Raw genomic sequence first — 26,261 nt, forward strand, 5'->3', positions numbered from 1 at the left:
AAGTTTATTAGAGTATAAGATCACAAAGGAAGAATAGTATGAAAAAGCTCTCTTTACAGAGAGGCAGGATTTGAAAGTGAACGCCGGGCAGCTATAGGCAAGTGTCCTTGTTTTATCAGGTTCTGGCCAGCCCTCTCTTCCTCCCCTCCTTGTTCCTTCTCAGTTTCTACACTTATTGATAGCTCAGGGTGCTGGGTTGTCCATTCCTGATTGGCTCGTTTCCATTGTATGAGGGGTCTACGGCCACATTATTCCTTGTGGGTCATACATTCTATGGTCTCCTACTTATCTTTAGTCAGGTCTTTTGTCCAATTCCTGAGGGAACCCGAGGGGGAGTAGGTGGGGTCTGTTACAGTCTTACAGGAACCTTACGCTTGAAGAGGTTTGCTACAGTCAGAAACTCCCATCATTGTTTCAGAATACGTGTTTTTCCCCACCCTGGGACCTCAGGTCCTATGCTTTCTCTCTCCACCTATTTTTCCTATCTTTTCCCTATCATAGCAGGGCTGGAGAGGCAGGATCGACCCCTGAGCACTGGAATTGGAAATAATTTGCAGGAAAGAGGGCTGATTGAGGGGAAGAGTCGAGGATGATTCCCGTGTTCCTGACCTGAGTGAATGAATGATCAGCCTTTCATGGACCTCTAGGAGAAGGAGAAATGGAGAGAAAGAGGAGGTGACTGGCCTGGTGTGAGACATACTGGGTGTGCAGCTCAGCGAACCACTTCTGAGCAGAGTTGTCTTTAAATATTTAGGAGCATATAATTAGGGCATTCCGGATATTGTTGTAACTGGGCTTTTAGTTTATTTGCCTTTAAAAATTTTTTTTTTATTTGTTTAAGTAATCTCTACACCCAACGTGGGGCTTGAACTCATTACCCTGAGATCAAAGGCCGTGTGTGCCTCCAACTGAGCCAGCCAGGAGCTCCAGTTTATTTGCCTTTTTATCAGTACTCATCATTATACTTTGAACAGCTTCCCACAAGCTCAGGTTTTTTGATTGCACAGGCTACAGATATGCTTATTCCTCTTACAATCAAGCTAGTTGATAAATTCTGAGACACCCTAAAGTCAAACTCCTTTTTAGAAACATTTTCTGCTGAGGTATAATTAACACACAGAGACATGCTCCCTCGTTGAGCATACAGTTTGATGCACTTGTACATGGGATACCCTCCTGTACCCACTACTCTGAACGCTTCTGGCCCCCCAGAAATCTCTCCCTGCCCCCTCCCAGTAACATCCCCACCAGCAGTAACTATTCTGATCTGGATCACCATTGACTGGTTTGCTTGCTCTTGAATTTAATTAAATAAAAAACATTAGTAAACACACACAAATACGTATATACTTTTTTGGTGATTTTGTTTTGTGGCTCAGCATCGTGTATGAGTTTCTTCCACTTTGTAATGTATAATAATTTGGTTTTATCCGTTACTATCTACTGTAAGTACACTACATTAAAAAAAATACATTCTACATTGATGGCTGTTGTGAATGTTTCCAGTTTCTGGCTGTCACGAAGAAAGCTTCTATGACTAATCTTGTACTTGTGTTTTGTGTATAAACACTCATTTCTGTTGGATATATGAAAGTATACATATAATTTCTCGTTACTTCACTTTAGCACCAAACAATTCTGCTTATATAAAAATTTCTGGATACACACACACACACGTGCACACGTGTGTAAACACACCTATGTAGGTAGGTAGATAGGAAGGGAGGAAGGAAGGATCATAACCCAGATTTAGAAATTCTGTCACAATTTGGCTGGGCCTGTATATACACCGTCTTCTTTTCTACTCAAATTATAACAGATCTAAAACTGTGATAGTAAAGTCAACCAGATACTAAAGTGTGGAATGAGAAAATATTTGTAAAAAATTGGACAAGAATGACTTTTACTTTTTTTACAATACTGCATACTTTTTAAAAATCCATCATTCAGATTGTTTGTAACATTAAAAGCTGACATAAAATGATTAAAGAGATGTATTTTAATTGCAACTTACAGTATCCAGTTGCTCCTTGAAAATCTCTCCTGTATTCGTTTTTCAAATACCATATGCTAGATTTTTTTTCCTCTATCACATTTCTCTTTAATACAGTGAAAACACTGGCGGGAGAAAGAGATTTAATGCTTGTGTTTCTCAAAAGATTGAAATTCTTAAATTCAGTTGTAATTCTCAGATGGCTCTAAGAAGCTTAAATTCCCAGCAGCAGCTTTGCAAGTAATTCCCAGGGACTTCTCTGGGTAGTTAATCACTCTGTTTAACAAGTTGCCCTTAAAAACAACAGCATGCAAAAAGGCATTTACTTCTGTCGGTGGGGTTTTTTTTTGGTTTTTTTTTTTTAAGTGGAATGAAATGAAGCAGTTTCACAGTCTGTGTCTAGTTGGTCCTTTAATTTAGATTTCCCCTTATTTTTACAGATACTTAAAGCTTCAGAAAGACTGCCCCCACTACCCACAGGAGGACCAGCCTAACCATACGCTCCAAAAGATGGCTGTGATAGATCTTGTGACGTAATTACTGAGCAGACCAAGATCTTTGGGAATGAATGAACACTAAAGATGTTTTCAGTCGATCATAGTCCACTGGCATTTTAGCGTATTCTTTTTTTTTAGAAACAAATTACATGTGATGTTACATTCCTGCATGTGCATTTTTGATAGCATTAGTGGATCCTTTGGATTTCTTTTCCTTTTCTTTTCATGACAAAGCTTTTAGTCTTACCTACATTTATGTGTGTTTTTTAGACAGCATTTAATTGTACTGATGATGTAGCAGCAATTGCCTTGGCACAGTTTTTATATATATATATATATATATATATATATATATATATATATATATATATGTATGTTACTAGTAATTACCACTAACTGTTGGGCTGACCTGTGTAACCGCATACACGTGATTTCCAAGCCGTGAAGAGTGCCCCGTGCTCTGAGAAACACTAGTAGAGGTCGCCATTCGCTGTAAAGATTTGGGTTGTGTATCTCTGCGCTGATCTCCTCGTAGGACTTTTCTACCATTAGCTTTGAGTATTCAGGGTAAAACTCAAATTTTGAGATTCTTATAGCTGTTAGCTCATGGATTAGCAAAGTTTAATATTTCAGTGAAAGTCTTAAATTATCATGATTAATTTATTTTTCAGATAGAGGGGGGGCATCTAAAATTCCTTGCTGGGACGTAGGCAAAAGGAATGGCCTGGTATATAATGCAAAAAATGCTGTTTGGCACCTCGGGTCCGTCATCTGATAGCTGTAGTCCAGTCAGTATTGGTTTAAATATTAGAAAATCTGTATCAGTTACTGGTGCACGTCTTAAAGGTTGCTTTGCCTTTGGCTAATTAAGTAATGCCCTCACGACACTGAAGACCACACAGTGATCTTGCTAAAGAATAACGCCCCTACATGGGTTGATTTAGGATGTGTGAAAAACACTCACAGAGCCACATGCCTGCTGCTGTTTGCAATGTATGAGCCTTTTTTCTCTTCTATCCTGAAGAGTTTCTTCTATTTTTGATGTGCTTTATTTTGGCTCAGAAATAGTTGCTGTGATGAAAATACTCATTTGTTAGAAAAGAAGTCAGTGACATCATTTAAAAGGACCATGAGCTGTTAAAAAAAAAAAAAAAAAAGCCATAAGAAGTCATTTCATTTCCATGTCAGGGAAAGCTTGATTATGTTAACATTGTCTTAAGATAAGGTGACTTTTTTTTTTCCTGCTTTTAGGGCTACAATCAAAGAGATTTTATATTTATATCATTATAGATCATAGTTACAATGTAGTGAGTTATGCATGCTGACCCAGTGTGTAGCGAAATCCGGAAGATTAAATTACTAAGAAAAGCAATAATTTTCCGAAGCTGTGATATGGGTAATACAGAGTTGCTACTCAAATTCTAATAAAGCTCTTAATTCATATTGTGAATTATAGAACACTACTTTTTATAAAGCCATATTTTTTTAGGGAAACTTAGGAGTGACATAGAACTGATAAATGAGTAAAATTTTGCTGGAGTTTTGTATATAATCATCTCTACAACTCTGGAAATTGAGGATTAATTATGCTGTAGTCAACTTCAAATACTTTTTAATTCCAAATATCTGACTTAATGAGCCTTGCCTTTACAAACAGATGCCAAGGATGGGCGACATCAATGGATTTTCTAAAAATAATGTAAATGTCTTCTGTTTACTGTTATTTGAGTGCAATAAAATGCGGAATTCTTCTCTATATTGTCATTATTTATTGTTATTGTTTTGTTATATAACGAAATCAGTTCATTTTACGCTTACTAGTATTCTAGAATGTTACAGTATCTTTGATGACTGAAATCTTGAAAGTGTACCTTCAACTCTTTCTTAACGTATTTCTAATAGGTAATGTTTATTTTATTTACCATTTACTCTTATGCTACATAAGAGTAGCATACTCATCCGGGGGCAAGATTAAAATGAAATAGCCCCTACCTCCATCTGTTGTAGGGTTTTTGTTCAGCACCTAGAAGTTTTGGCAAGCCCCACTCCCTTGTACCCTTCTGACCGCCCCCCCTCCCCTGCCACCATGATCATTGTTCTGTGAGGACATGAATGAACTTCATCCTAGTTGAGAAGAGAGTCTGAGCAGGTGGTAGAGCAGAAAAGGGTACAGGAAGTTCTCTTTTGATCTTCATTCTCTGGGCAGAAAAAGAGCACTAGAAAATTCCAGAAAGTGTTGTTTTCTCCCCCAGCATGCCCAGAGGAAACAATAAAATAAAGACTTTGAACACGGGCTAAGCGGACCCACTTTTATTGACCTCATTTACTCTGCTATGTGCTTCGTGTGTGTTAGGGAGTTGAGGTTCCCCAGCAGATAGGGGTTATCCCTGCTTGTGGACAAGAATGCTGAAGGTCAGAGAGGGGAACACCTGCCAGCCGTGGTCATTCATGGTATTCTGAAGTGAGCAATGGGCAACAGGTGGAAGGTGGAAACAGCTGGAGGGCAGGCAGGTTGGAGACTAACCAGTAATAGTCCGGGTGATGTGGTAGGACCTGACTCAGTACTGGCAGGGAGACAGAAGAAGACAGAAAGCTGTACTGGAAGGCTGGGCTGGGTGGGCTGTCAGAGGGGAAGCAGAGCCCTAGGTCTGGGTCCTGGGGAGTCACAGATGCCATTGTGATGAGCTTGGGAGGACAACTAGACCCGGATGGAAATTAGCTTTGGGATGTGCCTGGGGTCCAAGAAGAGCTGGCCAGAAAGCAGATCAGCACAGTATCTGGAACATCATAGAGTTGAGGATTTTGCAATTCATGAAAGTGATTTTCTTTAATGGTTCATGATAATTTTTGGACATTTAACATCCCATTCATTTTAGTAAGAGTTTTCTTATTCTGAAAGGGGAAAAAAAGAGTTAAGTACGGTTAAAGATTGCATAATGTCTTTCTTCTTCAGTATGAGTGCTTAAACACTATGAGATACAAGTGAACTGTACTTTGATAACTTTCGGAATTGGACTGGGTCGATGGAATTGATGGGATCATCTGCATTTTGTGCTTAGAACAATGCTGGGCACACAATAAGCATCCAACAAGTCGATTTTCCTCTGTGGCACAGCAAGGTCCACATAAAGAGTCTCAGACACGCGTATGTGCAGAGAATAAAGTAAAGCAGAGTAACAGTTTACTATTAGCCATGCAGAGTAGCAGTGAGTAAGCTGAAACTCTTAGAAAACCCATTTATCTAAGCTACATTTCAGCACTGCAAATCAGAGAGGCTAACCTGCCTGCTCTCTGTGCATTTCCCCATATCCAAATATGAGTCACAGATGTTAGCATGTTGATGTGATGTGAGGGACAGAAGGGGACACGAGCGAGAGCTTTTGCCCAGAGCTGGGGGAGTTTGGGCTGGGCCTTCTTAGGTCAAGCTCATTGCCTCATCATAGATACTCCGTTGGAAGAGCAAGAAAGGTGGTGTCCCTTGTTCCTGGGAGCACGCCTGGCCAGGGCCCTCTCACACCTATTTAAAATGTGATCAAACCACTCCTCCTTCCTTATTAACTCCCTTGGGGCAGAAGATGTGTGGAGAACCCTAAACTCTTCTTCATGACCAGTACCCGCCTGTTTTCTCTAGTCAGGTTAGGAACTTGCATTTTGTGCTTGACTTTTCAAATTACACTAGCCGTGTGCCAGGTGACAGATTACTGAGGACGTGGAGGGTCACAACCTTCCTGCAGATACTGATGATACCACCGGAAGGCCTTCTCGAGGACTGAAATTGTTGATGATTTCCCTCAATCCTGTATCCTTGACGTCTGCCTGTTAAATGATACACTGCCTAACTTTAATGAGATCAGAAATTCTAGAACATTCACCGGAGATCTAGAACGTGCTTTCGTTTTTGTTTTTAAATACCCCGTGTATGTCCTGCCTCAGTGGCAGGAAGCGTGTGGCACTCAACTTTATAAAACCCACTCTTTGCGGAAGGCGAGACCTACACGTCACTACCCCTTGTTTCTCTTTCAGAGAAGGGCACGGTAGAAGATTATGTGCTCTGGAGGGATGTAAACTGACCTTGATAACGTCAGACACTCTACTTTCTAAGCCTCAGCTTCCTCCCTTGCACAGAGGGAGATGAGACCTCCCTCCCTCCCGGGTGTGAGGAGACAGGAGACAGATGCCATGGGCTTAGACCGAGCCTGGCACACTGCAGCTTTGAAAGGCTGCTCCCTTCCTCTCCACTAGCGTCTCAAAAACACTTGACCTACGAAAATTCCTTCTTTGTCTGGGAGCCTGCCTCAGATTGACTTTTCACTTCTAAAAACTGATAAGTGTGATCATGAACGTATGGAGGAAACTGGGGAGCGGAAAGTCTAGTGTTCTGTGGTTGTACCCCTGATCTCACCCCAGAGCCCAGGCTACGATGGGGGAAGAACTGAGTCAGATTTTATATCAGCTTCCCAAATGCTACCCCATCCCGACTCCAACATCCGTGCCGAAACACGTGTGCCGAGAAATACCCAAAGCTGGATAAGAACCTGTTGGAACGATAATCAACTGGTCTACTAGACCCCAACCTATATTAAACAGTAGGCCAGATATGAGATAATGCAGAAATGAGGTTATGAGTGCACGGTCAGATCAGGAACCATAGTTTTCCATGTAGGAGGGATGTTGTTTGACTGGCCCAGGTTCTGGGTGGGTTTGCACTCAGCCCCGTTTGTAGGACAGACCCTATGACTCTGACTCACTTAGTGAGAGGCTGACACAGGTAAGCCGTTGGCTCCTCAGCACCTGGGCTCAGTGCGAGCACCCTCAGCGGGCCACCTGTGTATATGTGAAGTCCTTAGGGAAGGGAGACTGGTGTCACCCCAGTGAGGGGGACATGCTGTATTCCTTTAAAGCACACAATTGCTATTATAAAGTACTCTTAGGGTTTTAGGAGACAATGCAGATACTGAACGAGCTTTGATGAGGGCTTCTCTCCACTTCAGTTTGCCTTTGTCCCCACAGAGGCACTTAGAATTGGCGGGGATTGGGGTGCCTGGGTGGCTCAGTCAGTTAAACGTCCGACTTCAGCTCAGCTCATGATCTCACCGTTTGTGGGTTCAAGCCCCACATCGGGCTCTGTGCTGACAGCTTGGAGCCTGGAGCCTGCTTCCGATTCTATGTCTCCCTCTCTCTCTGCCCCTCCTCTGCTCACGCTGTGTCTCTCTCTGTCTCAAAAATAAACATTAAAAAAAAAAAATTAAAAAAAAAAAAGAATTGGTGGGGATGACCCACGGCCAGTTTCCTGTAGATGTGGAACACTTAGCCAGATGCCTCAGCCCTGGTTACTGCTCAGTGACTTTTTTTTAAGAGAGAGAAAATGAGTGGGGGAGGGGCAGAGAGAGGGAGACACAGGATCCGAAGCAGGCTTCACCCTGTCAGCGCAGCCCGACGCAGGACTCGAACCAGGGCTCGAACTCGTGAGCTGTGAGACTCATGCTCTGAGCCAGAGTTGGAACCTTAACCGACTGAGATGCGAGGCACCCCACTGCCTGGTGACTTTTCTAAGTAATTCAAATGAGTCTAATCTTAATGTTTTTGTAACAAATTTCATGTGGGAAAGAATTTAGGGTTTTGGAAAGTTAAACTCTATGCCCAGAAATATTTTTCTTAAATTATATTTGTTTGAATTCATTTAAATATGGTCCTATATTTTGAGATATTGAATGGTGACATTCACAGTATTCATTTTGTTTTATCTTTACTTTTCAGAAACAAATAGAAAAACAGATGATCCAGAACAAAAAGAAAAAGGTGAGATTATCAGACAAACAACCCTTCAAATATGCATAGGAAAAAAATCAGCATAGCATTCACAAATAGCATGACTTTCTTTTTTATTACCAGTTAAAAGAAGTTGTCTCTGGGTTGATTATTCCAATGATTTTATCAAAGATTTAGTAATATTTACATAAACATTAAGAGCCAAGCCTCTAAAGAGAGATTGCCTGGCTTTTAATCCTCGTTTTGCCATTCACTCTATGTGTGTCTGAGAATCCCTTGCCTGGTGTGCCTCAGTTTCCTCTTCTGTGATATGGGAATAAAACAGTACCAAGTCCAGGAAGCAGACGACTCCTGTTTCTACAATAGTAATTGGGTGAAAATATGTGCAAAGTGCTTAAGGAAGTGTGCAGCACAGGGAAAGCACTTAGGAAACATCAAATATGATTGTTTATCTTAGCATCTGTGCCAGGAATAGAGATCCAGAGATTACTAGAACATGTTCTCTTTATTCAAGGAACTCTGAATTGTTGGAAAGACATGCAAACAAGGTTACATCCACATAGAATGAATCATGTCTGCCTTCCCAGAGTTGATTACATTGGGATTCCAATAAGTTTAAGAATCCAGTAGAATTTTAAGTCAGCTCTTATTAGAGTGAGGAACTAAGTTAAAAAGTGGTATCGATGATCACAGAATGGTGCTTATGCTTTATTCTTCATATTCCACTTGTCTTTATTCTTTCCAGTCCTTGACATTTTTATTTTCAAATATTTAATTCAAGCCCAGTCAGTAAGAATCTCTAAATAGTAAATAAGGCTGCAAATTTTAGCTCTCATAGATCTTTTCAGTAATTTTATTTATTTAATTAGTTATTTGTTTGTGTATTTGCATCATGATACGTGCGCTGTTTAATCACCCCCATCCCCTCTGGTAACCTTCATTTTGTTCTTATAGTGAAGAGTCTCTTTCTTGGTTTTTCTCTCTCTCCCCCACCCCCCCCACCTGCTCATTTGTTTTGTTTCTTGAGTTCCACATATGAGTGAAATTTACGGTATTTGTCTTTCTCTGGCTGACTTGTTTCACTTGGCATTATACTCTCTTGCCCCATCCCTGTTGTTGCAAAAGACAAGATTTCATTCTTTTTTATGGTTGAATGATATTCCGTTGCATTGAAGATGTGTATACCCTACCTATCCTCTTTATCCATTCACCAGTCGATGGACACTTGGGCTGCTTCCATAGTTTGGCTATTGTAAATAATGCTGCGATAAACACAGGGGTGCATGTATCCCTTTGAATTATTTTTTCTTTGTTTTTGGGGGGTAAATCGTCAGTAGTGCAATTATTGGATCATAGGGTAGTTCTGTTTGCTTTTAGTATCATTTGAATGATAAAATCTTTAATGATTAAGCATTAGAATTTCATAAATGCCTTTAATTTTTAGTGATGAAAGCGGTGTCTACATTTGAGAAGATATTAGAGTAGATATATTATATTTACACATAACATGTTATAGTACACATAATGTACGCAGTCTTAGTGTACAAATAAAACTTGATGACCATGTGGAATTGCTAGCCGCTGGCTGTAATTCGGTAGCCCTTAGGCTGGGAACTAGGCATTTAGTCACGTATTTTTTTTTTTCCAGACTAGTTGTATTTAATTTTTTATCAAATTAATATGGGTAGTTTTTAACATATGACTTTCCATGAAAACAGCAGTCTTCTCCCCTACCGCTCCCTGTCCGTGAGTCCCATTGCTGACTTTCTTTTAGCCGTTTCTTCTGGTACTTACCTGCACATTTCTAAATAACTTGCTAATTCTGCACGTTTCTCGTCAGTATCAGAAACTGTTAGTTGGTTTTTATACGTAGGTGACTGGGATTTAGCTCAGTCATGGCACAAGTTCTCCACGCTGCCTTCCTAATCTTCCAGGATGCCATGACATCCTCCGATGGTAAGTAAGGAGCCCTCTTATCCTCGGTTTTGTTTTCTGCAATGTCAGTTACCCGTGGTCAGATGTGGTCAGGAAGCAGAACCTCTTTCTGACGTGTTGTCAGAAATGCCCACATCCTTCACCTCACTTCATCTCATCATGTAGGCGTTATCATAAGAACGATGAGTCCAGGACTGTACGGTATTTTGAGAGAGAGACAGACCACATTCATATGACATTTCTTACAGTATATTGTGTATTTGTCCTATTTTATTATTAGTATTGTTGTTAATCTCCTACAGTGCCTGATCTGTAAACTAAACATTATCATGGGTGTATATGCATCAGAAAAAAACTTGGTCTGTGTAGGGTTCAGTACTGTCTGTGGTTTCCGGCATCCACTAGGAATCTTGGAATGGATCCCCCACAGATGAGGGGGGCTGACTGTACTGAGGAGAAAAAAAGAAAGCAAGGAGGAGGATGTCACCGGGTCTTGGGTAGATCCTCGATTCCAGAATCCTGCTCTCACTTGGTTTGCTGATGCCACATCCTCTTGGTTTTTCTCCGACTGTCTGCTGTTTGCTTGTTCTCAGCCTCTTCAGATGGCCGCTCGTCTCCCTGACCCTCCGGCACCCCAGTGCCCGAGACTCGGTCCTCAGAGCATTGCTCTCTCTGCACGCTCTCCCGACCCCCCTTACTTTCCCTACCCTGTTTCCTTGCTTTGGTTTCTCCATACCGCTTACTACCATGTGATTATATTTGATAGTTTGTCTCATTCTTTCGTGTTTGTTCGAACCTCCCCCCGGAATTAAATTTTCATGGAGACGCATTTTTGTCTGTTTTGCTCACCGCTGCATTTCTTGTGCCTGGCACACAGTAGGCGTTCAGTCAGTATTTGAATGAATTTCTATTATGTTTTAATTCCTAAGGATTAATATGAACAGACATGATAGGCTCTTTAAAACCCAAGCTCTGGAGTAAGAAGCACACCCAGCTAGAACTCCTAGGATGGAGATCTATGGGGAACCCAGACCTGAATCAGCGACACTGGGGTAAGGAGACTGCTGTGGTCATCCCTCAAGATGCTGGGACGACTACGTGATCTCCTCCGTGACCTCGTATGTCTGAGCTCAGTGGATGTGTCCTCGTACCCCTGCTGTTCGGAGCGCAGAACTGACTGGCGTTAAAGTGTTACATACACTTACAGTTTCTGCATCCAGAAATAAGCATAGTGTTTCTCGTGCCTCACAGGCCCTACTTCAAAACAGGAAGTTAAAATGAAACTAGTATTTGTAAATGATAAATGCAGTCTGCTACACTACTGCCATCCAAATATCTGGACTTCGGATCGCTTTTGATTAGCAGTTCAGTTCGTTGATGCGGGTCAGTCATATCGGTGTGCCAAGTTTTTAAATTTTGTTCAAGCAGTGCTTTTCAAAGATCCATATGTACTGTCATGATCAGTTACAAAAGCAGAAGTATTTTTAGCTCCCAAAGTAAGACACATATAGTGAAAGAATAAAGGGTGTTTTTTTTTGTTTGTTTTTTGTTTTTTTTTTGATTGAATAAATTTAGCTGTGCAAAAAAACTCACAAAATGATCCACATCATTTTGGCCTTGGACCTTGCTCTCACTTGGTTGCTTGGCCTTGGACCAATGAACACTTCCTGTCCCGCCTCTGCACCAAGGCTGTTCTTTGGGACCAAGTTAGCCAGCGTCTCGCTCTGTGATCCCAGATACCAGCCCCAAGTATAACAGAGAAGGGATATAAAACAGATCCTCTTTGGCCTTTATTCTTGTTTTCCTGCCCTATGTTGATTAGGGAAAGAAACAACTTTAAGGAAAATCCTCGTTTTTTTTAACAGCCCCCCATTTTTACCCTCCTCCTGTGTCTTCAGCATTTGAGTTAGATTCAGACCTTCCCTACAGATCACCACATTCCCATTACAATTAAATACAGTTACATCTAGTTTTTACAACCTCAAGTTGCCGTGGCTTGAACAAGGTAAGAGTTTATTTCTTATCCACATAAATAAACTAGGGCCTCTTTAGTGGCTCCTTAGGGACCTAGCTCCTCTCTTGCCATTCTGCCATCTTTAGTCCATAACCTTATGTTCCAAAAGGGCCATTCAAGCCCAAGCCCTTATCACCACATCGAGATAACAGGAAGGAAGTGGGGAGAGTAGGAGGGTAGTTCTTGGGAGAACTGCCTTTAACTGATAGCATGTTGGTGCAGCTAAAAATTCAGGGTTCTAGTTCTACAGAAGAAAGGAACATCGAATATTGAGAGGAAGTGGCAATTCGCAGTCTTGGGCATGCGGCATTTTACTGTTTTGTCACCAAAGTATGCCCTGCCACCAGATTTTATGAAAATGGCTACTGCTTTGTGCTCAAAAGTCAATAAGTCACCGGAGTATTAAAAAAACCATCAATTTCTCATCATTCACGAAAACCTACACTGGTTTATTTATCCACTTAAATATTTGCATGCCTACCGCATGCCAGATAAGTGGATGCAGGTGAGAATAAGACAAAATCCCTGCTTTCATAGAGCCTACATCCCAGTAAGGAGTCCAGCAACACATACACAAACTAAAATAGAGATCGTGCTCTAAAGGAAACCAAACAGGAGAGTGTGCTGGAGGGAAATGGGAAGGGGAGAAGGTCTCTGAGGGGATTAGCCATGTAATCAAGGCAGCTGTGCGAATGCTGAGCCAGGAGCACACTGAACAGAGGAAGAGTCTGTGCAAAGGTCCTGTGGCGGGAAAGTCAAGCCTGTGAAGCTAGAGCACCCTGACCAAGCTGAGAGTATATGCCATGCGGTCAGAGAGAAAATCAGAGGCAACGCCATGGCAGGGGGGGCTGACATTTTCCTTCAGGTAGTAGGATGGCATACCCAGGCCCTGTGCGTGTCTGCAAATCAGAGCCTTTGCCATTCACACGTTGACTTGTGTGTTCTTGGGAGGTCTGCCCCAGTGCTTCTGACAAAGGTAGAGACGGAGAGGGTAGGTCGTGGGTGTTGTTTCTGCTGCTCACAGCATGACTGGAAGCCGTGTTGCTGCTCTGTCTGCAGAGGCTCCGTTTCTTCCTCAGGGGGCCTTGCCTCCCTCTGCACTGCCGCCATGCTCTGTACAGCCTTGCCCTCCAGGCTGCTTCTGATGCGAAGGGGACTTTCCCAGTGTGGTGGGTGCTGGCCTCTCTTGGCTGCTTCTTCAGGGAATCCCTGGAGAGAAGCCACGGAACAGCTTCACTTGACTGATTCATCGCCTTGCATTGTGTAAAACTGGCAGTTACTATCCGTTCCAACCGAAAGATGTTTGTAGCGAACGGTATAATCCACCTGTGGAACATGTAGTGAAAAAGTGGAATGTGTTTTAATAGACCTTAGTTTCAAAATAATAGAACTGGAGTTTTGTTTTCTTTTTAGTGGCTATTACGAATTTATCTCAAGATGAATTATTAGGTTGCCTGATTTTCTACTTATGTTATCGCTCCTCAAGTGCATTGAGGGACTGCTGGTAAGAATGGAAGATTTTGCTTTTACTTAGAATTAATAATTCTAGAGGCGCCTGGGTGGCTCAGTCAGTTGAACATCTGACTTCAGCTCAGGTCATGATCTTGTGGTTCGAGTGTTTGAGCCCCACCTTGGGGCTCTGCACGGACTTTGTAGAGTCAGCTTGGGATTTTCTCTCCCCGCCCCCTCTCTGCCCTTTCCCAACTCGTGCTCTCTCTCTCTCTCTTTCTCTCAAAATAAGTAAAAATAAAACTTACAAAAAAAAGAATTAATAATTCTACGTCCCTTCCTTTTAGAGAGTCATATTAAGTTTATTTTGATGGAGTCATGGGTTTGAAATAAGGCTTATTCCAAAATAGGCCCTATTTGGAGGTGCCAGATTCTTAAACTGAATCAGATTACTTCTGTCCATTTTAGATAAAGTTGCTGTATCAGTTCCTCCCCACTGGATGTCATCTTTTCCCACTTATTCTGTATTCCACAACCGCAAAATGCATGAACTACAAAGTAATGCAGTGCTAAAATGGCTTACTAGATGTCACATTCAAACACTAACTTTTATTCATCCATTTATTCAATACATGGCTGTGTACCTACTATGTGCCAGGCCCTATTTTAGGCACTGGGGCTAACACCATAAAAACAAAGTCCCAGTTCTCATGGTACTTATAATGTGTATGTGTGTGGAGGGGGAAGGTTAGATATGTAATTTTTAAAAATCAGAATATAATAGTGATAAGTATGAAAAGGAATATAAAATGGGAAGAAAACTACAGAGCCTGACAGTGAGCAGGGGTATTGCTCCGTAGAGAGTCCTCTGGGACAGTGACATTTGAAGATGCAAGGGAATAAGCTGTGGAAGCATCTGGGAGAAGGAAGTCCAGGGATGGAAGGGCATATCCATAGCCCCCGAGGGAGGGTGCTTAGCATGTGGATCGGAGAGGAGGCCAGTGTGGCGGCTGGGGAATGTGGGAGGGGGAGGGGGAGGAGCGGATGAGCTCCGAGGGCTCGCAGGGTCCAAATCACACAGGGCTATGAAGGCCACCAGCCAGAAGGATTTTGTGTATTACCTCGAGCGAGGTGGGAAGCCCCTGGGAGATTTTGAACAGAAGGTTGGCACGTTACAAAAGGCTCATTCTAGCTCTGGGGATGCAAGATTGGAAGCAGGGAGACCACTTAGGCGACTCCTAGAGGTAGTAATGGTCGGGATTAGGATGTGGGGTAGTGGAGGTGAGTGGCATTTGGTGGGTTCTCCGTGTATTTGAAGATAAAGTCACTAGAATTTGCGAATGGATAGGATATGAAGTATGAAAGAAAGACAGGAGCCAAAAATGACTTGAAGCTCCTGAAAAAATGTGGGCTTTAACAGTTCATTGAACAGAAAAGTATGCAACAGGTGGCTGATTTAACATCTATCAAGTGTTAGGTTTTTTTTTTTAATTTTTTTTAACATTTATTTATTTTTGAGACAGAGAGAGACAGAGCATGAACAGCGGAGGGTCAGAGAGAGAGGGAGACACAGAATCGGAAACAGGCTCCAGGCTCTGAGCTGTCAGCACAGAGCCCGACGCGGGGCTCGAACTGACGGACCGTGAGATCATGACCTGAGCCGAAGTCGGACGCTTAACCGACCGAGCCACCCAGGCGCCCCTATCAAGTGTTAGTTTTTAGTTGAGGATTTGTGAGTCTTTTAAAGGAATTTGAAAAAAACTAACAAAATACCCATGCCTGCAAAAAGGAAATGTGTTTTTTTCTGTGTGTGTGTGTGTGTGTGTGTGTGTGTGTGTTAAAATTGCATTTGAATCGAGGACTTTTCCTGAAATTTTTCTTTGATTTAGACTAATGTTTAATATCTCATTTTATTATTCATTACAATTAAGGATATGCGTAAACAGTAGATTCTGTGACTGTCTTTTAGGCATTTAAAGGTGTCTTGCTTACCGTTTGCATTCTTTTGAAAAGTAATAATCAGTGCCCTAATAAAACGCCAGATGGCACTAGAAAACAGGTCACCTTTACACTAACAGAAATCACAGTTTGCAGCTTCAAAGGCTGAGAAGGTTATAATATAGCCAGTAAATCAGCTTGCTGCAGCCAGTGCCTTGTATAAATACTTCTGGGTTTTCTGTGATCGTAAGGAAAACACGGAACCAACGTGAGCAAATAGTCAAGGCTCATTAGGAAGTTTTCTCATTATTAAAAAATACATCTGTCAGTGAAGTTTTTCCTGGGACTCTTAGAACTGCATGTAACATATCTGATCAAAGTCGTTCATCATCGTCTTGAGGATGAAAACTAAACTTACTGGTATAGCACCTAAGCTTCTCGGGATCTGGCTCCTGTTTATGGCTTTCCCCTGTTCAAAATGTTCTTTCCTGCCTCTCCTCTTCACATTCACCTGACAAGCTCCTGCTCCTTGGAAATGAGCTTAAAGTTTCCCTCTGCTAGGAATCCTCCCCCAAGTGCACCCCTGCCTCTCACTCCAGACCAGAAGATGTGCTTTTCCTTTCTACTCCCAAGACACCCTGTGCTTGTAGATTTTTAGCATGTGTTGTGAGTTTTTCCCTTAATTTTTAGACAGAAGGCATCTTTTTAAAATTTAATTTATTTTTTTAATTTACATCCAAGTTAGTTAGCATATAGTGCAACAATGATTTCAGGAGTAGATTCCTTAAGCCCCTTACCCATTTAGCCCATCCCCCCTCCCACAACCCCTCCAGTAACCTTCTGTTTGTTCTCCATATTTAAGAGTCTCTTGTGTTTTGTCCCCCTCCCTGTTTTTATATTATTTTTGCTTCCTTTCCCTTATGTTCATCTGTTTTGTATCTTAAAGTCTTCATACGAGTGAAGTCATATGATATTTGTCTTTCCCTAATTTCACTTAGCATAATACCCTCTAGTTCCATCCACATACTTGCAAATGGCAAGATTTCATTCTTTTTGATTGCCGAGTAATACTCCATTGTGTATATATACCACAGTTTCTTTATCCATTCATCTATCGATGGACATTTGGGCTCTTTCCATACTTTGGCTATTGTTGATAGTGCTGCTATAAACATGGGGGTGCCTGTGTCCCTTCGAAACAGCACACCTGGATCCCATGGATAAATGCCTAGTAGTGCAATTGCTGGGTCGTAGGGTAGTTCTATTTTTAGTTTTTTGAGGAACCTCCATACTGTTTTCTAGAGGGGCTGCACCAGCTTGCATTCCCACCAACAATGTAAAAGAGGTCCTCTTTCTCCACATCCTCCCCAACATCTGTTGTTGCCTGAGTTGTTAATGTTAGCCCTTCTGACAGGTGTGAGGTGGTATCTCATTGTGGGTTTTGATTTGTATTTCCCTGATGATGAGTGATGTTGAGCATTTTTTCATGTGTCAGTTGGCCATCTGGATGCCTTCTTTGGAGAAGTGTCTCCTCATGTCCTTTGCCCATTTCTTCACTGGATTATTTGTTTTTTAGATGTTAAGTGTGATAAATTCTTTATAGATTTTGGATACTAACCCTGTATCTGATATGTCATTTGCAAATATCTTCTCCCATTCTGTCGGTTGCCTTTTAGTTTTGCTGATTGTTTCCTTTGCTGTGCAGAAGCTTTTTATTTTGGTAAGGTCCCAATAGTTCATTTTTGCTTTTGTTTCCCCTTGTCTCTGGAGATGTGTTGAGTATAGACAGAAGGATCTTAAAGGTAGGAACCGTGACACCCTCCCCCACCTTGTATTAGTCAACGTTCTCTAGAGAAACAGAACTAATACAATAGGTGTGTGTGTGTGTGTGTGTGTGTGTGTGTGTATGTATGTGTGTATGTTTACAGAGAGATAGAGACAGAGACACAGAGATTTATTTTAAGGAATGGACTTGCATGATTGTAGAGACTAGCCAGTCCAAAATCTGCAGTGTAAGTAGGGAAACTGGAAACCCAAGGGAGAGTTGATATTATAGCTCGAGGCCAAAGGCAGTCTGAAGGCAGAGTTTCCTCCTCCTTGGTGGGGGGTTGGGGGGTCAGTGTCAGTCTTTTTCTTTAGGCCTTCAGCTGATTGGATGAGTCCCACTTACATTATGGCGGATAATCCACTTTACTCCCAGCTGACTGATTTAAATGTTAATGTCCTCTAAAAAATATCTTCACAGCAATATGCAGACACGTTTGACCAAATATATGGGTGCCATGGCTTAGTCAAGTTGACACATAAAATTAAACCATCACGTCCCTCTAATAGCACTGAACCATAATATCATAGGAGTTGAATAAATAGTTATGGTATGAAAAGTGTGGCTTAATCCCTTTCCCTTTAATTTACCTCTTCATCTGATGGTGATATTATGAGATGCAAATAGCCCAAGTGATGGGCAAGAAGAGTTTATAAACAGAAGTATCAATATATGAATTAACCTTAGCTGTCTATAATGTACTGTATTTCATGTTGTTTTCACATAGGTTCTCATTTAATTCTTACCAAAATTTCTTATTATGAGTTAAGTGTTTTTCAGCCTTATTTATTTATTTATTTATTTATTTTTATTTTTTATTTTTTTTTCTTTTCCTCTCCACTACATGTAGTATTCCAGTTACTTGTTGGACTGCATGATAATATCCAGGTTTCTGAAACTTTTGTTTTTGTTATCATTTTCCCCTCTTGCATTGGATAATTTCTGTTGTTCTGTCTTTAAGGTCAGTGAGTCTTTCTTCTTCTATTTCAAATCTGCTCTTCAGCCCATGTAGTAAAATTTTCATTCTAGCTACTTTTCTTTTCAACTCTAGATCTCTGCTGCTTTTTTATAGTTTCCATTTCACTATTGAGATTCCATATCTGTTCATTCATTAATACCATGCTTTTCTTTAAGTGTTTATACTTATTAATAATCAGCGATCTGAAATGTTTTTTCCACTAAACCCAGTATCTGGGCACACTTGGAGATAGTTGCTACTGACTACTTTTTCCCCCTAAGTGTGGATCAGGAGCGTCCTGTTTCTTTGCATGTCTAGTAAATTGTGGGCAAAAGCTGGACTGTGTATATAATCTGTTACAGCAACTCTGGAACTTTTCTCCCCCTCTAATGATTGTTGCTACCTAGTAGACAGTTAACTTGCCTGGACTCAAACTGAAAAATCCATCTCCCCTGCAGAAAGTGACTGCTTTCCCTGTTCAATTTGTTGTCGTCGTTGTCGTCGTCGTCGTCGTCGTCGTCGCTGTTGTTGTTTGGCTCCCAGCTGCTATTTTTTAAGTTCAGCTCTCTGGAGAGTAGAAATGGAGGTACTCTGGGCCTGTGTAGTTTAGATGTGGGCAGAATTCATACTCAGATTTGGGGGCTTCTTTCTGATATTCACCATCTTAATTTCCAGTTGCTTTGCCGGCCTGAGGTTCTGCTATCTTATACCTCAAGCCGTTAGGACTTCTAATCTCTGCTACCCCAACTGAGTGTGTATTGAGAAATGTACTCGGGCAAAACACAACACACTTGCACATGTCACCAGAGTAGTTTTGTCTTTCAAAGGTAGATTTCTGTAGTAGTTAACATCCAGGAGGGCGCCCAGTGATTCTTGCCTCCTGGTATTTGTGCTTCTGTGGGGTCCTCTTTCCATTGAATAGGGCTGACCTATGTGACTAATAGGGCAATGCAGAATTGACCGAGGGTGAATCCCAAGTCTAGGTCAGTGTATACTCTACCTCGCTCTCCTTTGGATCACTTGCTTGCTCTGGAGGAAACTGGCTGCCTTGCCATGAGAATACATAAGCAGCACTTTGAATAGGTCTAGATAGCAAAATAGGTCTTCTTCTTGTGGAAGAAATGAAATGTTTATGGTTGCTGTAAGCTGCTATGTTTGGGGGTAATTGTTTTTGCAGCTACATATGCTCTTTGATGATACGGGAAGGATGCAGTCCATCCTCATTGAGATTCTGCCTGATTTTTCACCAGCCTCCCAGGGGCTGTCCGTGAAGATAGAAAGTTATCAGTCAGCCAGGATCTGTGCAGAGTGTATTCTCAAACTTTGGATCTCAGCCCTTCTGTGGTTCTCTTGCATCTAAAATTTCTCTTTAAAATTTTTATCAGCTCTGCTCTCTGCATGCTGTCACCTGCCCCCTTCAGCAGGGAAGGACACAGTTCCACTGCCTGACTTGGGGTGTTTGGGGAGCAAGTACCCTCACACCTGAAAAGATCAACAATTTACCATTCTTATCCAACGTAGAAACTGTCAAGAATAAATTCTTTTGTTTATAAGTTTCTACCTATCTTTGGTCATTTTCCAGTGCCTTCCAATAGGTGCTTTAATGTTTCAGTGACATTTCATTGATTTAATTTATTTAAATCCGTGATAACTCATTGATGTAATGAAATATGAATATTAACATTCTTTGAATGCTAGAGAAGCTGAACATCTTAAATGCGTCCATTCTGCGAACTGCCTATTCACGTATTTTTTTTCTCGTTGGTTTTTAGGATTTCATTAATATTGATATTAAACCCTTGTTGGTTTTTGTATTGCAAAAATACTTTCCCAGTTGGTGCTTTATCAGTTTCGTGTACAGTGCTTTACAGATACATAATCGTTGAAATAAGTTAGTGTGTGAATGGATGCATGAGAATGTTGTTCTCTCACCTGCTGTAGTACTTTGTTCCAGCAGTATCTCCTTGCTTTCATATACTTTTCTGTTGTAATAAAATATGTACCAAAACATTGGACAGCCTTGATTCAGATGGCTTTGGCTTGGAAGCATTGTTTTTCCCTCAAATAATTCATTCATTTGTCTTCTTGGGATACAAATGGTAGTACCTGTCTGGGAAGACAGCCGTCATCAAGCTTCAGTGGCTTTGGTCTCTGAGAGCCCTTCACATGGGCTTGACCAAGTCATCACTACCTTGAACTTAATTATTGCATGATTTCTACAGGTAGGTCTTCTGTCTTTTAAGTTTATTTATTTATTTTGAGAGGGAGAGAAAGAGCACGAGTGGGGGAGGGGCAGAGAGAGAGAGAGGGGACAGAGAATCCCAAGCAGGCTTCGCGCTGGCAAAGCAGAGCCCCATGTGGGGCTTAAACTCACGAACCATGAGATCATGACCTGAGCCGAGATCGAGAGTTGGACGCTTAACTAGGTGAGCCACCCAGGTACCCTAGGTCTTCTGTCTTTCAGCTGCTTTTTGGAGGTGCTTTGGTTCATTGTCTTTAGCAGAACCTAACACGCTATCTGTTCTTATTGTTAGTACCAACAGCCCACCTAGGTGTAGCGCCGACTGGTGGTTCCATTCAGGCCGTACCATGACGCCTTAGCAATCTTCCCGTATCATCGAAGAGCAGTGTAGCAATAGCACACTTAAACCAACTCCAGGAAATGCTCGGGGAGAAGTCTCCCTCCCACCCTTGCAGCTGTGAGAAGGAGTTGTGAGGGAACCTGCTGTTAAAGATTTATTATAATCATTACATTCAACAGCTACTGTAGTTTTAGTGGTTCCTAAAATACACCAGCAGTTATTGTCTGATTACTTCCACAGATAAGTTAATTATAGGAGATTTCTGACTCTTCTACAAGTCTGATTTAGAGAGAAGTTTAATTACAGCAATTTTGGTGATTTAAATGAGCTCAGCATATATTACCAGTCTCAGCAAGTGCAGTAGAGATTTTAGCTGTGTTGAAATACACATTTGCTTTGTTTTTATTTTTCATTTCATGATTTCAGCCAAACTGTGGTACCAGGGATAATTCAGGGCACCTGTTTGCACCGGAATGAATCTTCAGTCAGATGCACCGCAGGACAATAATAGCAAATTCTTCGTTATCTGTAAAATCCCATTCTCATGCTTTCCGTTGAGCACTCAACAGCTTACAGAGCTGATTTCTGCCGCGGTTGTGACAACATGAGCAGGGGAGCACAATAGGTTTATCAAGGAAAAAACCCGGATATTAGTGTGTTTGAAAATTATCATCTGGGTCTAAATTTTCTTTTGACTGATGGGAAGTATGACCCTGTCTTCAAATCAGAGTGATCCACTTTATTGTGTATTAACACATGGTCTATTTGTACGCCGAAGCAAATTAAAGATGAACATATTAGCCACATATGCTCAGGCTAGCTTAAAATTAAGCCTTCAAGAACTGTCATAAAAAGACAGTGCTGTCATAAAAAGTGCTGTCAGTAGTCAGATACATTCATTTACTTAAACAAGGCTTCAAATTGGAGAGCGCATTAGTTTGGAAAATGCATTACGGAAAATTACCTCAGTCTGATTACAGAGCTCTTCTCCACAGCATTTTTTTATTCTTCTGATGTAATGGTTGATTGTACCGGCATTTACAGCAGTAATTCTTGCCGTATGTTTATATGTTTTTCATTTCAAAATCAAATATGTGTTGACAGTAGAAAATATTAATAATAGTGAAGATAAATCAGATCCTCTCTGTTTCAGTTCAGGCGATTTTATTACATTCTGCCCAGGAAGCCAGACTCCTTACTTATTCCTAACACCTTAGCCCGGCAGTCATGTTTTTTTCCTGTGCCAGAATGCTTCTTCTTCCCACTCGTCGTCTACTTAGGTCCTAAGGTCCTTTGCTATTACTGAGTGTGATCAGCAGGTGGCTTACAGCAGGGTGGAGAGTGGCTGGAGCCTGAGGTCAGACAGGCACTCAAGGGTGGGACAGAAAATTAGGTGCAAGCAGCAGGTGGCGTCCGGGAGGCCAGGCAGCAGGCAGATATATCTCAGAAACAGGTCGAAGCCCTTATCACAGGGCATCAGGAACAGGCAACAAGTCCCGGGAGCAGGAACACGTTTGCTGACAGAAGGATTTCCACGTAGAGGGGAAGCATTGGATTCCTCCAGAGGCACTGGCACGCAGCCCAGGGCCCCCTCGCTAGCCCTGCCCAGCTAAGGTGCTGGTCCAGACGACAGCTACAGGGCGTCAGACCAGTGCAGGGATATCAGCAACACTGGACTGTGAGCTGAACCTGAACTAGGGAAAGGACCATTGTAAGTTTATTAAACGGCTGTCTTAACAATAAGTATATGAGTCACAAATGGCGAGCAAACCTAACTGTGTGTGAATCTGAGAAAAACAGACCACTTCCTTATCGTGGTGTTGGTAGGATACTGAGCTGGGCCGGGGAGGCTTCTGAATCTGGTCACGGGCCCTTTGGGGCCCTGGTCTGTCTCATCTGCACACTCCTCTCATCTCGCACAAGTCCATTCCTTTGCTAAACCTCACAAACTTGAGCCAGTATTGCAAAAGAATAATGTTAATGAATTCTTACCTGCCGTCTGCACATGCTCAAACTTCACCTATCGAAGAACATGGTTGTTATCAATGATCCTGTCTCTCCTGTTGTCTGTCTGCACCCATCTACAGAAGCCAGGGACAGAAACTGTTCTCTTTGGCATTTTTGCTGCTTAACTGTTAGAGCCAATTAATTTAACCCTCATCATGTATGGGTTAGAAAGTAGCTGGGAACCTAGGACAAATCACGCGCTGAAGATATATTCCTAACTGGGACGAAGATGCTTTGAGAAAAATAGGAGCCTAAAACTAGAAAGCAAGTGCATTTGACTAGATTGGTTCCCTCTGTGCCCTCTCCCAATGGGCACCTTGCACACAAAACGTGCTCAGCATTTAATGGATCATTGTGTACCCGTTCATTCTTGGGTTGCCAGAGTGAACTTTTTCAAAACTCTTATCATTAAAGTGATACGAAAATACCACTGATGTGGTTAATAATCACTTAAGGCAAATATGCAGCAACTTGTATTGCAAATTCTAAACCCATTTCAAGTACACTTGTTCACTTGGCTATGGTAGAATCAGAAAACACAGTGATTTTTGCCTTTGTGCTAATTTTTAAGAAGCCCGCATGTGTGGGTAGAGAGTAAGAGGAGGAATTGTATGTATTTCTACCCTTTTCTTGTACAGGAGGTTCATTTGTGCCGGGTGAAGGTGTATCCTCTTTTGCCGGGTCCTGGGACTTGAGTCACCCCCTGAGCATTGACTCTGCTTCGAGAATGTACATGGGAACTGAGTAAAGGGACAACAACTTCTAGCTAAGAGGATACCTTATTAATTTCACAAATATTCCCACTTCCTTTGTTTGCCATGTTCTGTGGAATGCCCTGAAAACAGAGCAAATAAACCACTAGAATAGAAGGAGGTAGAGGTTATGGTCAAAATGCTGAGGGAGCCCGGAGAACAGAATAACTCACAGCCAGGGGGCGGGAGGAGGGGGGCGGGGGTGGGCAGGGAGCTGAAGTCTTCCTCGGGGGGGAAGGGGGGAAGATGTGTGAGCTGGTCCTCAAGTAGCAAATCAGGCTTATATCCACAGAATTCTCTTTGTGTAGACCTGTGAATTCAGATACTTAATTATTTTTGAATGAAAGACATGAGGTGTTGGTGTGGAAAACAGCTCCTCGGTGTTTCTGTGCACAGTTCACTCATCTTTCCCCAGGAGCAGTTCTGCTAGGGTATCATGGGGGTGCTGTCTGTAAAACAGTTTAAATTTGTTAGAGTCTTTTCTGGAAACCTTTGACACTACCACTTTTAGGAAAATCGTCATGATTTGTTTTTTCTAATATCCATCGGTTTTTACACTTTCTCTCCTTTAATTTGTCAATACCATTAATGCTACCTTCTCCTATTTGTTCCTTTCCTGGTCCATGTGAAGATTTCTTAGGACCTACTTCTAGGAATGTGTATATATGTATGTATGTGTGTGTATATACTCATCTGAAGCCTTCAAGGCTGGTTAGCTACCATGATTATAATACCAACTCTCTTCAGGTTGTATGAAACACTCAAAACTAAACTTGAAATAACCGTGGATGAAATCTATCCAGCAAGATGCCTTTAATTGATATGCTTTACACAAAAGGCAAGGTTTGATAACGGTGTGTTTCAGGTAATGACCTTGATTTTTATGCATCACTGAAATTTGGCTCCTCTCCCCCAAGGATCACTGACTCCTTTGTGCATTTCTACCACCATATTAGTGATGTCATTAGTAATGTCATTGAGCTAGTCGTGGGGTGGAAGTAGCATTAATTCCAAATTATAGCTTCAACATAAAACCAATGAACTTGGGTGAGCTTTTTATTCCTGTGCCTTGTCACTTTGATTCATACCGCATCTTGCTTTATAACTGCTGCCATGAACCCCGTGTGCATCTCTCTGCAGTCTATTTTTCCATGGCACTTGAAGACAGTCTCAGGCAGAGCGGTCTAGGACCCAGCAGGGCATTTGTTGTTGTGCCATTAACCGCACACCTCTGTGTGGGGTGAGGAAGGAGGCCAGAGGCAGACCGGCTTTTACCCCCTGAGAAGTATGATAATAGCTCAGCCATGCACTTCCTGGAGTATTTCCCTGTGATGATAAAACACGAGTGAAGAGACTCGTTAGTAAGAAATTAAAAATGAGGAATGTTTTAAATTGGCTCTTAGGTTAACAGGGTCAGACATACTTAGTACACAGGCACTGAAGTAATGGAAATACACGGTTTCTCCCCCACCCCCTTGGTCAGTCATCGTAGACTGAATTTTTGGTTCGATCTGTTTTGTTTTTAAAGCGTGTGGCTGAATGTGGTGTTGGGAGACTGAGGCCCATAATAACATGAGAGGAAATGTGGGAACATGAGTGCTGTTCAGCCTGCGTCAGCCTTTAAAGTAGTCATCAGTTCTTCCTTTCTTTCCACGAACATTTTCTTCATAGGCACCGAAATTCCTCTTGCTGGTTAAAGTCACTGGATCAAAACTAGAGAATTCTTGGGGTGCCTGGGTGGCTCATTCGCTTGAGCGTCTGACTTCAGCCCAGGTCCTGATCTCACTCTCACCGTTAATGAGTTTGAGCCCCGCGCTGGGCTCTCTGCTGACAGCACAGAGCCCGCTTAGGATCCTCTGTCTCCCTCTCTCTCTCTGCCCGTCCCCTGCTCACACACTCTCTCTCAAAAATAAATAAACATTAAAAAAAAGTGTATTTAAAAAAGAAAAGAAAAAAGAAAATTACTGGAATATGATGAAAGAGTCCCTTCCCAGAAGGCGTACCGTCAGCCCTACCAATTCCTATTTGCTCTTTGGTCTTGAATAAGCCTTCCAGGTGTAAGATACGGAGCCAATTCTGCCTGGCCTCCGGCAGTTTTTGCAGGATCCTCCTGTCCTTGGATGACCATTCTGCTTTGCTGGAGGCGTCCTGCTCTATGGTTATGAGCAACTGTTATTGTTACTTTCCCTCCTTTTATTACTTCATAAAAAATATAAGTGATCCCCAAATCCAGAGTCTGTTTCATACTGTTTATGTGCCTATGTTCCGTTTCTAAGAGGCTCTTGATGAATTTGAAGCTTGATCCTCCCAATATCCCAACATATTCAGTGTCTTTGGGGCAAGAGAATACTGATTCTTCAGGGATGTTTTAGAAAGTGTTTGTATGTAGAGAACCAGCATCTACACGCTGTGTAAGGTGTGAGGCTACTGGAGGCTATGTGAGCAGTCGAGTCAGGGCATCTCATTAAAAAGTAAGTTATGCTTTCCTTCTCCTTGGGTGTGAAAGCTTTATTAACACCAGGTTTGAAAACAGCTAGCAACA

The 26,261-nt window shown here is 41.9% G+C and overlaps 1 protein-coding gene across 7 annotated transcripts in view; it reads left to right on the forward strand.

Moving 5' to 3' along the window:
* The window catches only part of ASPH (aspartate beta-hydroxylase), a 221,978-nt gene that overhangs the window by 98,495 nt on the left and 97,222 nt on the right, over positions 1-26,261 (forward strand). For all 7 annotated transcript variants that reach the window (XM_049633353.1, XM_049633359.1, XM_049633356.1 and 4 more), the window contains one exon: positions 8,248-8,289. In XM_049633353.1, the coding sequence (XP_049489310.1) occupies positions 8,248-8,289 (42 nt within the window). The remainder of the gene's footprint in view (positions 1-8,247; positions 8,290-26,261) is intronic.

Source organism: Panthera uncia, chromosome F2 (genome assembly GCF_023721935.1).
Source record: "Panthera uncia isolate 11264 chromosome F2, Puncia_PCG_1.0, whole genome shotgun sequence".
NCBI lineage: Eukaryota > Metazoa > Chordata > Mammalia > Carnivora > Felidae > Panthera > Panthera uncia.